This window comes from Callorhinchus milii, unplaced genomic scaffold (assembly GCF_018977255.1).
Source record: "Callorhinchus milii isolate IMCB2004 unplaced genomic scaffold, IMCB_Cmil_1.0 Scaffold1, whole genome shotgun sequence".
NCBI classification, from domain to species: domain Eukaryota; kingdom Metazoa; phylum Chordata; class Chondrichthyes; order Chimaeriformes; family Callorhinchidae; genus Callorhinchus; species Callorhinchus milii.
The window spans coordinates 73360580-73373071 of NW_024704742.1; the positions used below are offsets into that span (position 1 = coordinate 73360580).

Consider the following 12492-nt stretch of genomic DNA (forward strand, 5'->3'; position numbering starts at 1 on the left):
CCTAATACTCTTCGGGATTAGGTAAGCAGAATAGTCCCTCCAGGGAGAGAACGCTCATTCCAAGATTTGATGAGGGTTCAGAAGGACAGAACCATACTGGTGGGGTACAATCAAGTTTATTTATCAATCACCAAGCACAAAGTTAATATCCCCTTACAGACGTTAAAGCAATAGTACAAAAGACGCGATATTACCCGATCTTTTGGAGAGCAGCTGACCCTCGGCGGATGTTCTTCATCTCCTAACCTACTTTGCTTAATACCATCCCCCTTATACACAAGAATGGTTATAGTGTCGTGTGTATTACTCCGAAGTGTCATGTCCTAAGTTTTGAGTGTTGGGTGCAAAATTTTCTGTCCTTTCATGTGCTTATCTATGATTGTTCCTGTAGTTGCTAGCTTGTCCTTTTCATCCTATTTTATATATATAGTTGAGTAAAGTTCGGCCTAGCTAAAAGAGGTTTTGTTCACAATTTTTGCCTGTTTAATAAACTGTTCCTTAAGTAGCAGCATTAACTAAGGTGTGCAATGCATTTGTTCCAGGATGTTCCAACCTTTTGGCTGCCAAGGGCCAGAGTCCCTATTTGAGAAATGTCCACGAGCTGCATAAGCAATATTTTTGTATTTCCCTTCCAGAAACATAACGTAACACTTCCAGTTAATGGAGGGAGCGAGTGGGCCAGATGAAATGGATGGAGCGGGGATTGAAATCAGCCCACAGCAGGATATAGCTCGTGGGCCTCCAGTTGGACTGTCCTGGCAAATTTCTCCTCATTCTTGACAGTAGAATCTATAAATTGCAAACATGTGGTATCAGTACAGCAGGAGTTCAATCATAACGGTGAATATCAACACACTGTAAGCAAAGTTGTCACTTTGATGTCTTTTCCTGTTCCAGAACACCTGAGGAGGCAGTGGAGGAGGTCGGTTCAGGTTCGGACTGGGAACGAGTGCTGCTCCTGTGTGACATGAACTCCAAGAGCAGCAAACAGTCAAAGGATGTGTCTCGAATGCGTTCTGTTATAATTTCACTCAACCAAATGCCATTGGCAACTAAGTGAAAGTACAAGATAAAAACAGCTTTCAGATGAGTTAAGTCGTGTTTTTAGTCCTAATGAGCTGTTTTAACTTGGAAGATTTGTAAGTGTAAATTAAAGTTGAGTCAGTGAGACTTAACATTTAATGTGGATATTTGTCATTTAGGATCTCTCCTTTCATTTGAAAGCCCTTTGGAAGATTATTAATAGCGTATCTGAGAAGCAAAAATGAACAAAACAGTTTCTGTTTGATTTGGTGCGTTTATTTGTATTGTGTATATTGTGTGTAGAAAGGGTTGGTTTCAATCCTGTAAATAAGATTAGATCTAATTGCAAACCTATGTTCTCGCTTGTCAAATAAAGTGCATCAGCAAGTTCCCAGTTGTGTGAAGTATTTTGTTGCTGTCAATGGTTTTTTAGCGTTTAAATCCAAAATGATAGTATGTTTTCTGCTATTAAACAATGAATAATTTAAGAGAAGAGAAAGATAAATATTAAAATAGGCAAAAGAAACATTCCCAAAAGGTATTTTCATAACAGAGCAATTTTTTGAATTTTTTGAAAATGACACTATTGAGCTAATTGAGGAATTTGAACCTCATCTAATGGCGATACACCTTCGAACAGTGTGTGCTGATGACTGTTTTATTTATATATGTCCCCAGGTGCTTCACAGGATTTACTGGAAATTGTAGTAACTGTGTACTTGTTGATGAATCCAGCAGCCAATGTGCTCACCACAACGTTCCACACACCATGAAGTGAATAATCGATTTTATCTGGGGAAATGTTGGCCAGGACAATAGGAAGAAACCCCTTTCTTCTCTCGAATAGTGTCATGGGACTAACAATAACCTTGGTCTGATGCTATATCCGAAGGACATCAATTCAGATAATGCAGCATTTCTCCAGCACAGCACTGAAAATTGCATTTATATATCACCTTTCATGGAGGACATCCTAAGAAATTGGACAGTCGAGGGTTTACATTTGAGCTGGGGTTGGATTTGGGACAATGAGGATCAAGGGGGTGGGGGAGGGAGGTGACCAAAGGCACAGTCAAAGAGGAATGTCTTGAGATCAACCTTGAAGTAAGCCAAGGGAGGCGAAGGGTCTCTGGGATAGAGCTCCAATGAATGGACCAGGCTTCAAAAAAGCAAACTTCAAGCCGAAATAAACATACATAGTAGTTCAGCCTGAAAACTTTTAAGCATGATGATGGGGTTCCGCATGTGTCAGACGCCTGAGGAAAACATGTTTCTTGGAACAGACACTCCAATGCAGTTCTGGGGAGCACTACTTTGTCAGAGGCGCCATCCTTCAGATGAGACTCAAAAATGAGGTCTCGTCTTCCTGCCCCAGGACATTAAAGATCCCATGGCACTACTCAGAGAAGTGAAGGGTTTGTTGGCCAATAATTCCTCAGTCATTAGCCGTGTTCCTAAGGGCTTTGTCCTTGGTCTTCACTTCTGCAACATTGTCCACCTCCTCTCGAGCCACCAAGACCCTTATTCATGGTTTCATCATGTCCAGGCTCGTCTACTCCAACTCTCTGCTTACCGGACTTCCCAACTCTTCCCTCCACAAGCAGCAGACAATCCAGGGCTCTGCAGCTCATGTCCTCTCCCACACAAGGCTCTTTGAGTCTATTCCCCCCACCCTCACCATACTCCCCACCTCCAGAGGAATGAGTTCAAGATCCTCGTCTTCACTTTTAAATCCCTTCATGTTCTTCCCCCATCCTAACTCTGCGTCCTTTTCAAACCCTACCAACCTGTCTGCTCCACCATCGGCGATGGAGCTTTCAGCCTTTTTGCGCCCATTCATTGGACCTCTATCCCAGAGACCCTTCGCCTCCCTTCACTTACTTCAAGGTTGATCTCAAAACATTCCTCTTTGGCTGTGCCTTTGGTCACCTCCCTCCCCCACCCCCTTGATCCTCATTGTCCCAAATCCAACCCCAGCTCAAATGTAAACTCTCGACTGTCCAATTTCTTAGGATGTCCTCCATGAAAGGTGATATATAAATGCAATTTGTTGTTGTTGTTGCTGTCTCTTTAGTTACAATATGATAGTAGCATATTCCCTCTGTTCATAATCTTGGTTACTTCCTCAAAGCATTCGACCAAAGTAATCTCTGAGGCTCACGATGATAGCCGCTGGATTATCTACTTAGTGGGATCAGTAAAGCGGTTTTGGTGGGTCTGGCTAACAGATGACGTGCTTGGCCACAGAATGTTGGAATGGAATCATCGTACTGTGAGAATTACTGAGCTCTTATCCACCAACTATTGTCCCTTTAGCAGCTTTGCACGTCTTCAATTAGTAAAAAACTTGCAGTCCAACTTGGCATGTTGACAGCTGACCCCTTCAAATACTGTAATCAGGTTTAGTATTATTTTTATTATTACTTCCTTTTATTAATATCGCAAGGATTAGTTGAGGTACAGATCAGCCATGATTCTAATTAAATGGCGGAACAGGCTGAATGGCCTCTTTCTTTCCTTCCCTTCCTCTCTCTTCTCCCTGTAAACTTCTCTGAGTTATTTTCCAGGTTGAGTAACCTGGTAAATAACATGATGAGTGCCCTGTCCCCTCTCCTCACTCATCACCCTGCTGTCTCCATGCCTACGGACTGACTGTGCCCCGCTGATTGCTTTGCTTTGTATCTGGATCAGAAGGTTGTGTTCAATTCATTCATTGGGATCTGAACTCATTATCTAAGATGAAACTTGTGCAGGGCTGCAGGATATGCCATATTTCATAGGAGACTTTAAACCAGGGTCCCATCTCTCTGGTTTTACATTTTGAAGTTCTCTGTTGCCACATACAGGCAGGGAAAGGTATAGCAATGCTTGTTTCAAATAAAGATCCCCTATAAACTATTCCAAACAAACAAAAGCTTATCGTGGTTCTTTTTAAGACAACATCCTTCAGATAAATTGGACATTTCCCTCATGGGTTTTAAATTAGACTTTGCTGGTGAATGACAGCCGCATTCGCCAGCATTTGCAAAATGCTTTGACCTGAGGTGGGAGAGGAGGAATCAGTTTGACATGCTCTTTTGAAGGACAGCATCTCCAGCAATGCGGAATGTCAACCTGGATTAGGAAGGACCTTGTGTCCTGGTGGGGCACCAACCCACCTTTACTTTGGACTTCTCGAGACAATCCTGTATTAGCTTGGGACAACCAAGTTTGTCTCCAGGACAAAAATATTCTGTATCGAAACCCTTACAGGACACAAAAGCATTTGCATATAGAATCAGAGTTAAATCAATGTTAAATCAAGGAGCAGAGAACCCAGCAGCGTGAGGAGGGAACTGAGCGAGGTGCAACAGAATGAGAATTCTGTTAAGGAATTTGGTGAGTGTGGGAATTCGGTGCAGAGGGGAAAAAAGGTGCAGAATTATAAAATATGTAATATTTATATTAAAATAATTTAAAACATGTCTAGAAATATGGCAGGGCAGCTGAGACTGGTTGCATGCACAATGTGTGCCATGTGGGAACTCCAGGATGCTTTGTGTGCTCTGGACAGACACGTGTGTAGGAAGTGCCTCTGGCTGCTCGAACTTGAGCTCAGAGTTTCTGAGCTCGAGGAGAGGCTGATGTCACCACATAGCATATGGGAGGCTGAAGAGTTCATGTATCAACATTTCAGGAGGTGGTCACCCCACAGCCACAGAAGTTTCAGAAGGAGAGTGAGTGGGTGACCACCCAGCATGGTAAGAAGAGGGGACAGGCAGTGCAGAAATCCCCTGAGAGTGTGGCACTCACAAACTCAGAGCGCTTCATAATAACGGAATCCCGGGGCCGAGCCAGGGGGAGGGGGAAGAAGATGACCAAAGGCGCGGTCGAAAAGAAAGGTCCTCAGTCGAGACCTGAAAAGAGGAAGAGAGGGGGCAAGGCGAAGGGAGTGAGGAAGAGAGTTCCAGAGCCTCGAGGCATAGTGGCCAAAGGCACGGCCGCCGATGGTGGAGCGGAGGATTCGGGGGACAAGGAAACCAGACCCGGAGGAACGAAGGTAACGGGTACTGTCTTGAGGAGAGAGGTCAGAGAAGTAGGGGGGTGCAGAGGAGTGGAGGGATTTGAAGACAAGGGTGAGGATCTTGAAGTCGATCCTCTCTGGGACAGGCAGCCAGTGCAGTCTGGCAAGGACTGGGGTAATCGGGGAGCGGAATTTGGTGCGTGTAAGAATGCGGGTGGCGAGTTTTGGATGACCTGGATTTTCTGGATGGTAATGGAGGGGAGACCGGCGAGGAGGGCATTTGAATAGTTCAGCCGAGAGGTGACAAAGGCATGGACCAAGGTTTTGGCGGCCTTTGGGGTGAGATATTGGCGGAGACGGGCGAAGCGTTGGAGGTGGAAAAAAGCAGAGCTGGTGAGGGACCTGATGTGGGGGAGGAAGGATAATTGGGGGTCGAACCTGACGTCTAGGTTGCGTACGGGTTCGGAGAGTTTTAGGGGGAGGTAAGAACTGTGCGATTTAAGACGTCGATGTTGGTGAGCTGCAGGCCCAAGTTGCCACATGGGGTTATGATATAGTGATAATAACGGAGACCTGGCTCAAACAAGGGCAGGAATGGGAGCTGAATATTTCCTGGCTACAATGTATTCAGGAGGGATAGGGAAAGAAAAAAAGAAAGGGGTGGCAATATTGATTAAAGACACGGTTATTGGCCCTGGAAAGAGATGATATGCTAGAGGATCCAAAAACAGAATTTATTTGGTTAGAGTTAAGGAACAGAAAAGGAGCTGTTACTCTGTTAAGTGTATACTATAGACCACCAAATAGTGGGAAGGAGATAGACGAGCAAATCTGCAAGCAGATTTCAGAAAGATGCAAAACCAATAGAGTAGTGATAATGAGGTCTTCAATTATCCTAACATAGACTGGCAAAATAACAGTCTAAAGGGCAAGGAAGGGGAAGGATTTCCTGAAATGGGAAGGATAATTTTCTGGATAGGTATGTTTCCAGTCCAAAGAAGAAGGAAGCAGTGCTAGATCTGGTTCTGGGGAATGAAGTGGAGCAGGTTTCAGTAGGAGAGCATCTGGACAACAGTAATCACAACATCATTAGGTTTAGAGTACTTATGGAAAGGGACAAAGAGCAATCAAAGGTGAAGATACTCAACTGGAAGAGGGATAATTTCAGTGAATTAAAAAGGGACGTAGCCAAGGTGGACTGGAAAGAAAGATTGGCAGGTAAAGCAGCTAACGAGCAATGGGAGGCTTTCAAGGAGGAGATAGTTCGGGGACAGAGGAAATACATTCCCACAACTGGGAAAGGTAGGGCATCCAAACCTCCCTGGATGAATAAGAAAATTGGGATTAAAATAAAACAGAAAAAGGAGGCTTATGATAAATGTCAGGCCCAAAATAGAGAAGATAATTAAATAGAATATAGAAAGTAGAGGAGAACTGAAAAAGGAAACAAGAGGGGCTAAGAGATTGTATGAGAAAAAATTAGTGGGTAACATAAAAGGGAACCCTAAGGTATTTTATAAGTATATAAAGAATAAAAGGTTAGTCAAAGGTAGGGTGGGTCCAATTAGGCACCAGAGGAAATCATCTTGTGAAGGCAGAGGGCATGGCTGATATACTGAATGAGTACTTTGCATCTGTCTTCACAAAAGGAGATGCAGCTAATGCCACAGTATGGGAGGAGAGGGTAGAGAAATTGGATAAGACTAAACCGAGAGGAGGTACTAAAAAGGTTGTCGGTGCTCAAGGAAGATAAGTCACCCAGTTCAGACGGGATGCATCCTAGGTTACTGAGGGAAGTAAGAGTGGGAATAATGGAGGCTCTGGCCACAATCTTTCAATCCTCCTTGGACACCGGGGTGATGCCAGAGGACTGGAAGGTTGAAAATATTGCTCCCTTGTACAAAAAGCGGCAGAAGGATAAACCTGGGAACTACAGGCCAGTCAACCTATCGTTAGTAGTTGGAAAACTTCTAGAGACTATAATCCGGGACAAAATTAATTTTCACTTAGAAAAATATGGGTTAACACAGGACAGCCAACATGGATTTGTTAAAGGCAAATCATGGGCAACAAACCTGATAAAAGTTTTGTGATGAAGTAACGGAGAGGGTGGATGAAGGTAGTGCAGTTGATGTAGTTTATATGGATTTTCAAAAGGCGTTCGATAAAGTGCCACATAAGAGACTTGTAAGCAAAATGGAAGCCCATGGTATTAAAGGGACAGTGGCAGCATGGATACAGAACTGGCTCAGAGACAGAAAGCAGAGAGTGGTAGTGAACAGTTGTTTTTCTGACTGGAGGGAAGTGTGCAGTGGTGTCTCTCAGGGGTCAGTATTGGGACCACTGCTGTTTTTGATCTACATAAATAACCTGCACTTGGGTATAGGGAGTACAATTTCCAAGTTTGCAGATGATACTAAGCTAGAAGTAGTAACCAGTGAGGAGTATAGTAGCAGACTGCAAGAGGACATAGACAGACTGGTAAAATGGGCAGACACATGGCAGATGAAGTTTAATGTGGAGAAATGCAAAGTGATGCATTTTGGGAGGAAGAATGAGGAGCGGCAATATACGCTGATGGTACAATCTTAAAGGGGATGAAGGAATAGAGAGACCTGGGGGTTCATATAAGTAAACCTTTGAAAGTGGCAGGACAGGCAGATAACACTGTTAAAAATGCATATGGGATACTAGGCTTTATTGGGGCATTGAATACAGAAGTCAGGAAGTTATGATGAACCTTTATAAAACACTGGTTCGGCCTCAGCGAGAGACTGTCTTCAGTTCTGGGCATTACACTTTAGGAAGGATGTCAAGGCATTGGAGAGGGTGCAAAGGAGATTTACCAGGATGGTACCAGGAATGAGGGACTTCAGTTATCAGGAGAGGCGAGAGAAGCTGGGATTATTCTCCTTGGAGCAGAGGTTAAGAGGTGACTTAATAGAAGTTTTCAAAATTATGAGGGGATTCGATAGGATGAACGAGGAGAAATTATTTCCACTGGCCGGTGGGTCAGTAACCTGAGGGCACCGATTTAAAATAGTTGTTAAAAGAAACAGAGGGGAGGTGAGGAGAAATTTTTTCACACAGCGAGTTGTTCCGATCTGAAATGCATTGCCTGAAAGGGTGGTGGAAGCCAATTCGATAAGAACTTTTGAGAGACGTAGGTAATTATTTGGGGAGGACAAATTTGAAGGGTTATGGGGAATGGGATTGAATTGGATAGCTCTTTTCAAAGAGCCGGCAGACATGATGGTCTGTATTTTGTAGGTGATTGTGGCAGCCAATTTACTCACTGCAATAACAATAATAACCCTTGCATTTGATATAGCGGTTTATCACGACTTTTGAGTCGTCTCAAAATGCTTCCACAAGCACACAATGTAGCTGTCTTTAAATCTCCCATAATACTGGGGAAAGGCTTTCTTTCTCAAATACTGGTATTCAAAACACTTCAAAGAAATTCGCATTAGTCCACTCTTTTGATTTTATTGTTGCTGCTCATTTTGGAATCAAGGACATGAAGATAAGAACAAATGAATGCAAAGAAAATATAATATGCCAGGAAATTACAAAGGCTACATTAGGAGGCAAAATCCCTTAAGCAAATAATTCAGTAGACGGGGTGGAAGGGAGAGTTGGCGACAAAAACTGGTCAAAACTTAAAAGACATGTTAGCAGCAGAGAAGCCTCTGAACAATGGACATAACACACACCAACAAATGTAAACAATGCAACTGATTTCATTAGTTATGTGGTCACACATGGATGCAACCACACTTCCAGTATTCTTCATGTTTTTGTTTTCATGTTTCACATTAAGAAATGGTTAGATTATTCTCACTTCACTAACATTAAAAATGCATGAACAAAAAATGCAAACTATTGCAGATGCTGGAAATCTGAAACAAAAAACAGAAGTCGCTGGGAACACTCAGTAGGTCAGGCAGCATGTATGGAGAAAGGAAAGTGAGTCAACGTTTCGGGTCCACCACCCTTTGTCAGAACTAATGCAATTCCCCTTTGTTTTGCATCATGAACACCTCTTTAACCCATCATCCCCTGTCCTCTACCCCATTTTCCCCCTTGCCCTGCCTCCCCCCTTTCTATTAGCCCATAAAAGCCTCTCCCTCCCAACATGCTGCAGTTCTGATGAAGGGCCATGGACCCGAAACGTTGACTCACTTTCTTTTCTCCATAGATGCTGCCTGACCTGCTGAGTGTTCCCAGCGACTTCTGTTTTTGTATTAAAAATGTGTCAGTAAGAAGGCACTGGATAGGCTAATTAGTAAGATGGTCTGAGGGCCGGCTTCTCATTCAGGCACATTAAGACTTTGGGCCTATAAACTCAAAGTTTACTTGTGCGACAACCTCACTGGGTTTAATGCAATTTTGTACCTCAAAAAATTCACCTTTGATACAACTAGGTCAATCAACACGCTCGTGTCTTGCAATTACCAAAAAAGCTGGTTGTTCTTTATCAACATAAAGTGTTGGTACCAGGGAGGCATATATAGCTCAATAAAATAGACTGAAAAGTTAATTGGTTTAAGAGAAAAAATGAAGTTGAATATATGAATTTGGTTAATTAGACAGAAAAAACTAATAATTTTAAAAAGAGTGAATGGGCAAAAAATAGCATTTTATAGTACAGGATTATTAAATTAAAATTATTCACAACATTGTCATTAACATTACTGATACATTAGTGTTTATTTCAGAACTGTGGTATGCCAACTGAAAATTAAAACAATTGGCAGACATCAGGATATTGCCATTTCTCTGGATCAATCAACACTCAAAGGGAACAGTGTCCTAAACTTACTCAATATTCCTTATCTTCCACAATTAAATATAATCTTGTTGTTGCCTTTCATGTCAAGAGGACATCTTAAAACACTTTACAGAATTTACTGTAAAGTTAACAATTTCATATATATATACCAAATGTTAAGATTTGTAAACTTGGAAACAAAAATAAAATGTTGTAACTTTCAAAATTTCAAAGGGGAACTCTTAAATGTTTATTCACTAATCTAACATGTCTGAAGGAATACATACAACCTTGACAAATGGTTCTTTTGTTCACTATTAAACATCATGCATGGGTGATTTGCATGTAACAAGCTTGTTGATGGAAATCAAAGTAAACATTGAGTAACTGAAGACGTGAAAAAAGAGAGGAAAAAAGGACAAGAAATGTGAGGGGCTCAAGAGAAACCAAAGTGAACTACAGAGAAAACTTGAAAGCACAAATATTATGTTGATTCTGGTAACTGTTCAAGTAATTCTGGCTAAACCAACTGCTGCAATTGTCATGCATGCCACTCTCTGATTTCCCATCCCTCTATATGAAAATGCACCACATTCAGCGCTACTGACTCCAGAAATTATATTTTTATAATATATACACATAAATTCAGATTGTATAAAAGTAACAAAAAAGTATGCGTCACATCATCTATCCCCAGGGGCAATTAAATATTGAAAAGTTTGAAACTGTAGAGATTGGAAAGGTCTGATAGTTCCCTCCTTTCATTTATTGATGTAAATTCCGCTCCAGATTTCACTAAAGAACGAATGAACAAAAAATGAATGAGGGAACACTTTAAAAATAGAACTGATTTGGAACAGTCGATACAGCCACATTGGGCTCTAAAATTCCCATTGTGGCTATTTCATCTGTCAATTTCAAATGGGATTCATTACTTAATGAAGGAATGTAAATGCATGGACTCATAGGAAAAACCTCTGAATACAATCTTCTTTTGGAGCAGAGGTTCCACATGTACTTATAATTCCCAGAAAGAGTCCCCACTCCGGCTCCTGAACTAAGGACTAAAAAAAAGCCCGTATTTTAGACCCCAATGTTAATTCTGGTAACTGAATGCTTGTGATGATCTAATAGGTTCTGCGTGTAGCATAATCTAAAGCCATACTGGCTGCTCCAAGCAGTGCAGGCTCCAAGAGATCTGAAACAAGAACTTCAACGTTCTGAGTGGAGCTCAGAGCTCTCTGGGCAATGACATCCTTCACCATGCTCTCAAATGTACTGGCCAAAACTCCGGAGAGAATGACAAGAGACGGGTTCACCGTGTGGAGAATATTCACAATACCAATTCCCAGAGCAGTTCCAGCTGTGAAAAGCAAAGGCCTAGGATTAATAGTGGAATGTTGAATGAAAATATCAGATAAAAGAAATAAAAACAAAAAGAACACAAACAGTATTAATACAGCTCATAATGTAAATAACGTCAACAATTCGACAAGTATATGAAAATGAAAAATGTCAGGGCAACGGAGTGGGATGAAACGTATTGCTCTTTCAGAGAGCTGGTATAGACACTATGGGCCAAATGGCCTCCTTCTGTACCATAAAATTCTATGAACAAACATTTAGTCAATATTTTTAAAATTACGTTTTGGTATGTGGGTGACATTCGAGCTCTTCAAATCAAGGGATTCATTCCCATCTTTAAACTGCAGGAGTTTGGAAAGAACAACCCTGACCTCCACTGTCAGGCTACTGAGTCACTAAACTATTCATAATGGTTATTGAAAGTTTTAGGATTTATTTTAGTCATTGGAGATAACTGCTTTCCTTTTCTTCCTTCCAATACTGAAGCTGTAAGCCCACGAACACCATCCAACTGGCACAGCCAGCCTCTGATAACTTGCCTAAGTGACCTCATTGAGAACCAGTGAACCATGCTTTAAAGTGAACATGCTGTACCATGCTAACCTGCAGACTGGACTGGGCAATTGAGGGAAAAGGATGGAAAGAACGTAGGCACACCTGAAAGTTTTTAAGACGGCTTTTAAGGTCAAATGAAGAAGAGAGCGAGATGGTTTACAGAGGGAGCTCAAGAAGGTGAGGGCGTGGGATTGGGCCAAATTGCAGTTTGTACTAATTTGCAGTGTCCAACATTTATACAGGGAGTCCATGCTGAAAGAGAATGAATGGAGTTATAGAGGCGTGGAAAGCACTGCAGGCCTGAGTTAAATGTAGGGGGAGAAACAGAAGAGTGAGGCTCGAGAAAATTGTTGAGATATGAAAATGTTTAGGGTGCAAAGTGATTTTTAAGGTTAGATTGAGAATCAATCTGCTGGGAGATAAAGGCTGGTGAGGACGGGGGTAAATTGCAATTGGAGCTTTATGCAGGTGGTGGAATTTTGAATGAGCTTGAGGTCAGCAAAGAGGCCAGGTTAAAGTAGGAAGCAGTGCAAATGGCCTTTTCATGTGCTACATGAGTTAGTGTGTACTTTTTATAATACATTACCTGTTCTGAGGACATTTTGTGCTTTGGTGTTGCCCAGTTTGGCAGCCTGTATTAAGTGAACAGCACTGACTGCTTCTTCATTCTTGATAGACATACCTTCCACCATGAGCAAATCTTCTGAAACCAGAAATAAAAATATGAATTCTTTGCTGCATTTTTTATACTAATTTACTTAAGGTCATGATT

The 12492-nt window shown here is 41.9% G+C and overlaps 2 protein-coding genes across 5 annotated transcripts in view; one reads left to right on the forward strand and one right to left on the reverse strand.

The window, feature by feature from the left end:
* Positions 1–1413, forward strand: part of LOC103177725 (clathrin light chain A) — a 46170-nt gene extending 44757 nt beyond the window's left edge. For all 3 annotated transcript variants that reach the window (XM_042338871.1, XM_042338918.1, XM_042338935.1), the window contains one exon: positions 898–1413. In XM_042338871.1, the coding sequence (XP_042194805.1) occupies positions 898–1060 (163 nt within the window). In that variant the 3' untranslated portion in view covers positions 1061–1413. The remainder of the gene's footprint in view (positions 1–897) is intronic.
* Positions 652–12492, reverse strand: part of gne (glucosamine (UDP-N-acetyl)-2-epimerase/N-acetylmannosamine kinase) — a 36730-nt gene continuing 24889 nt past the window's right edge. Inside the window, exons 11-12 of one of the 2 annotated variants that reach the window (XM_042338811.1) lie at positions 12307–12423; positions 652–789 (exon numbers count right to left, since the gene is read on the reverse strand). In XM_042338811.1, the coding sequence (XP_042194745.1) occupies positions 710–789; positions 12307–12423 (197 nt within the window). In that variant the 3' untranslated portion in view covers positions 652–709. Of the gene's footprint in view, positions 790–10026; positions 11164–12306; positions 12424–12492 lie in introns of those variants that run through there. The other variant, XM_042338774.1, reaches the window with a different exon arrangement.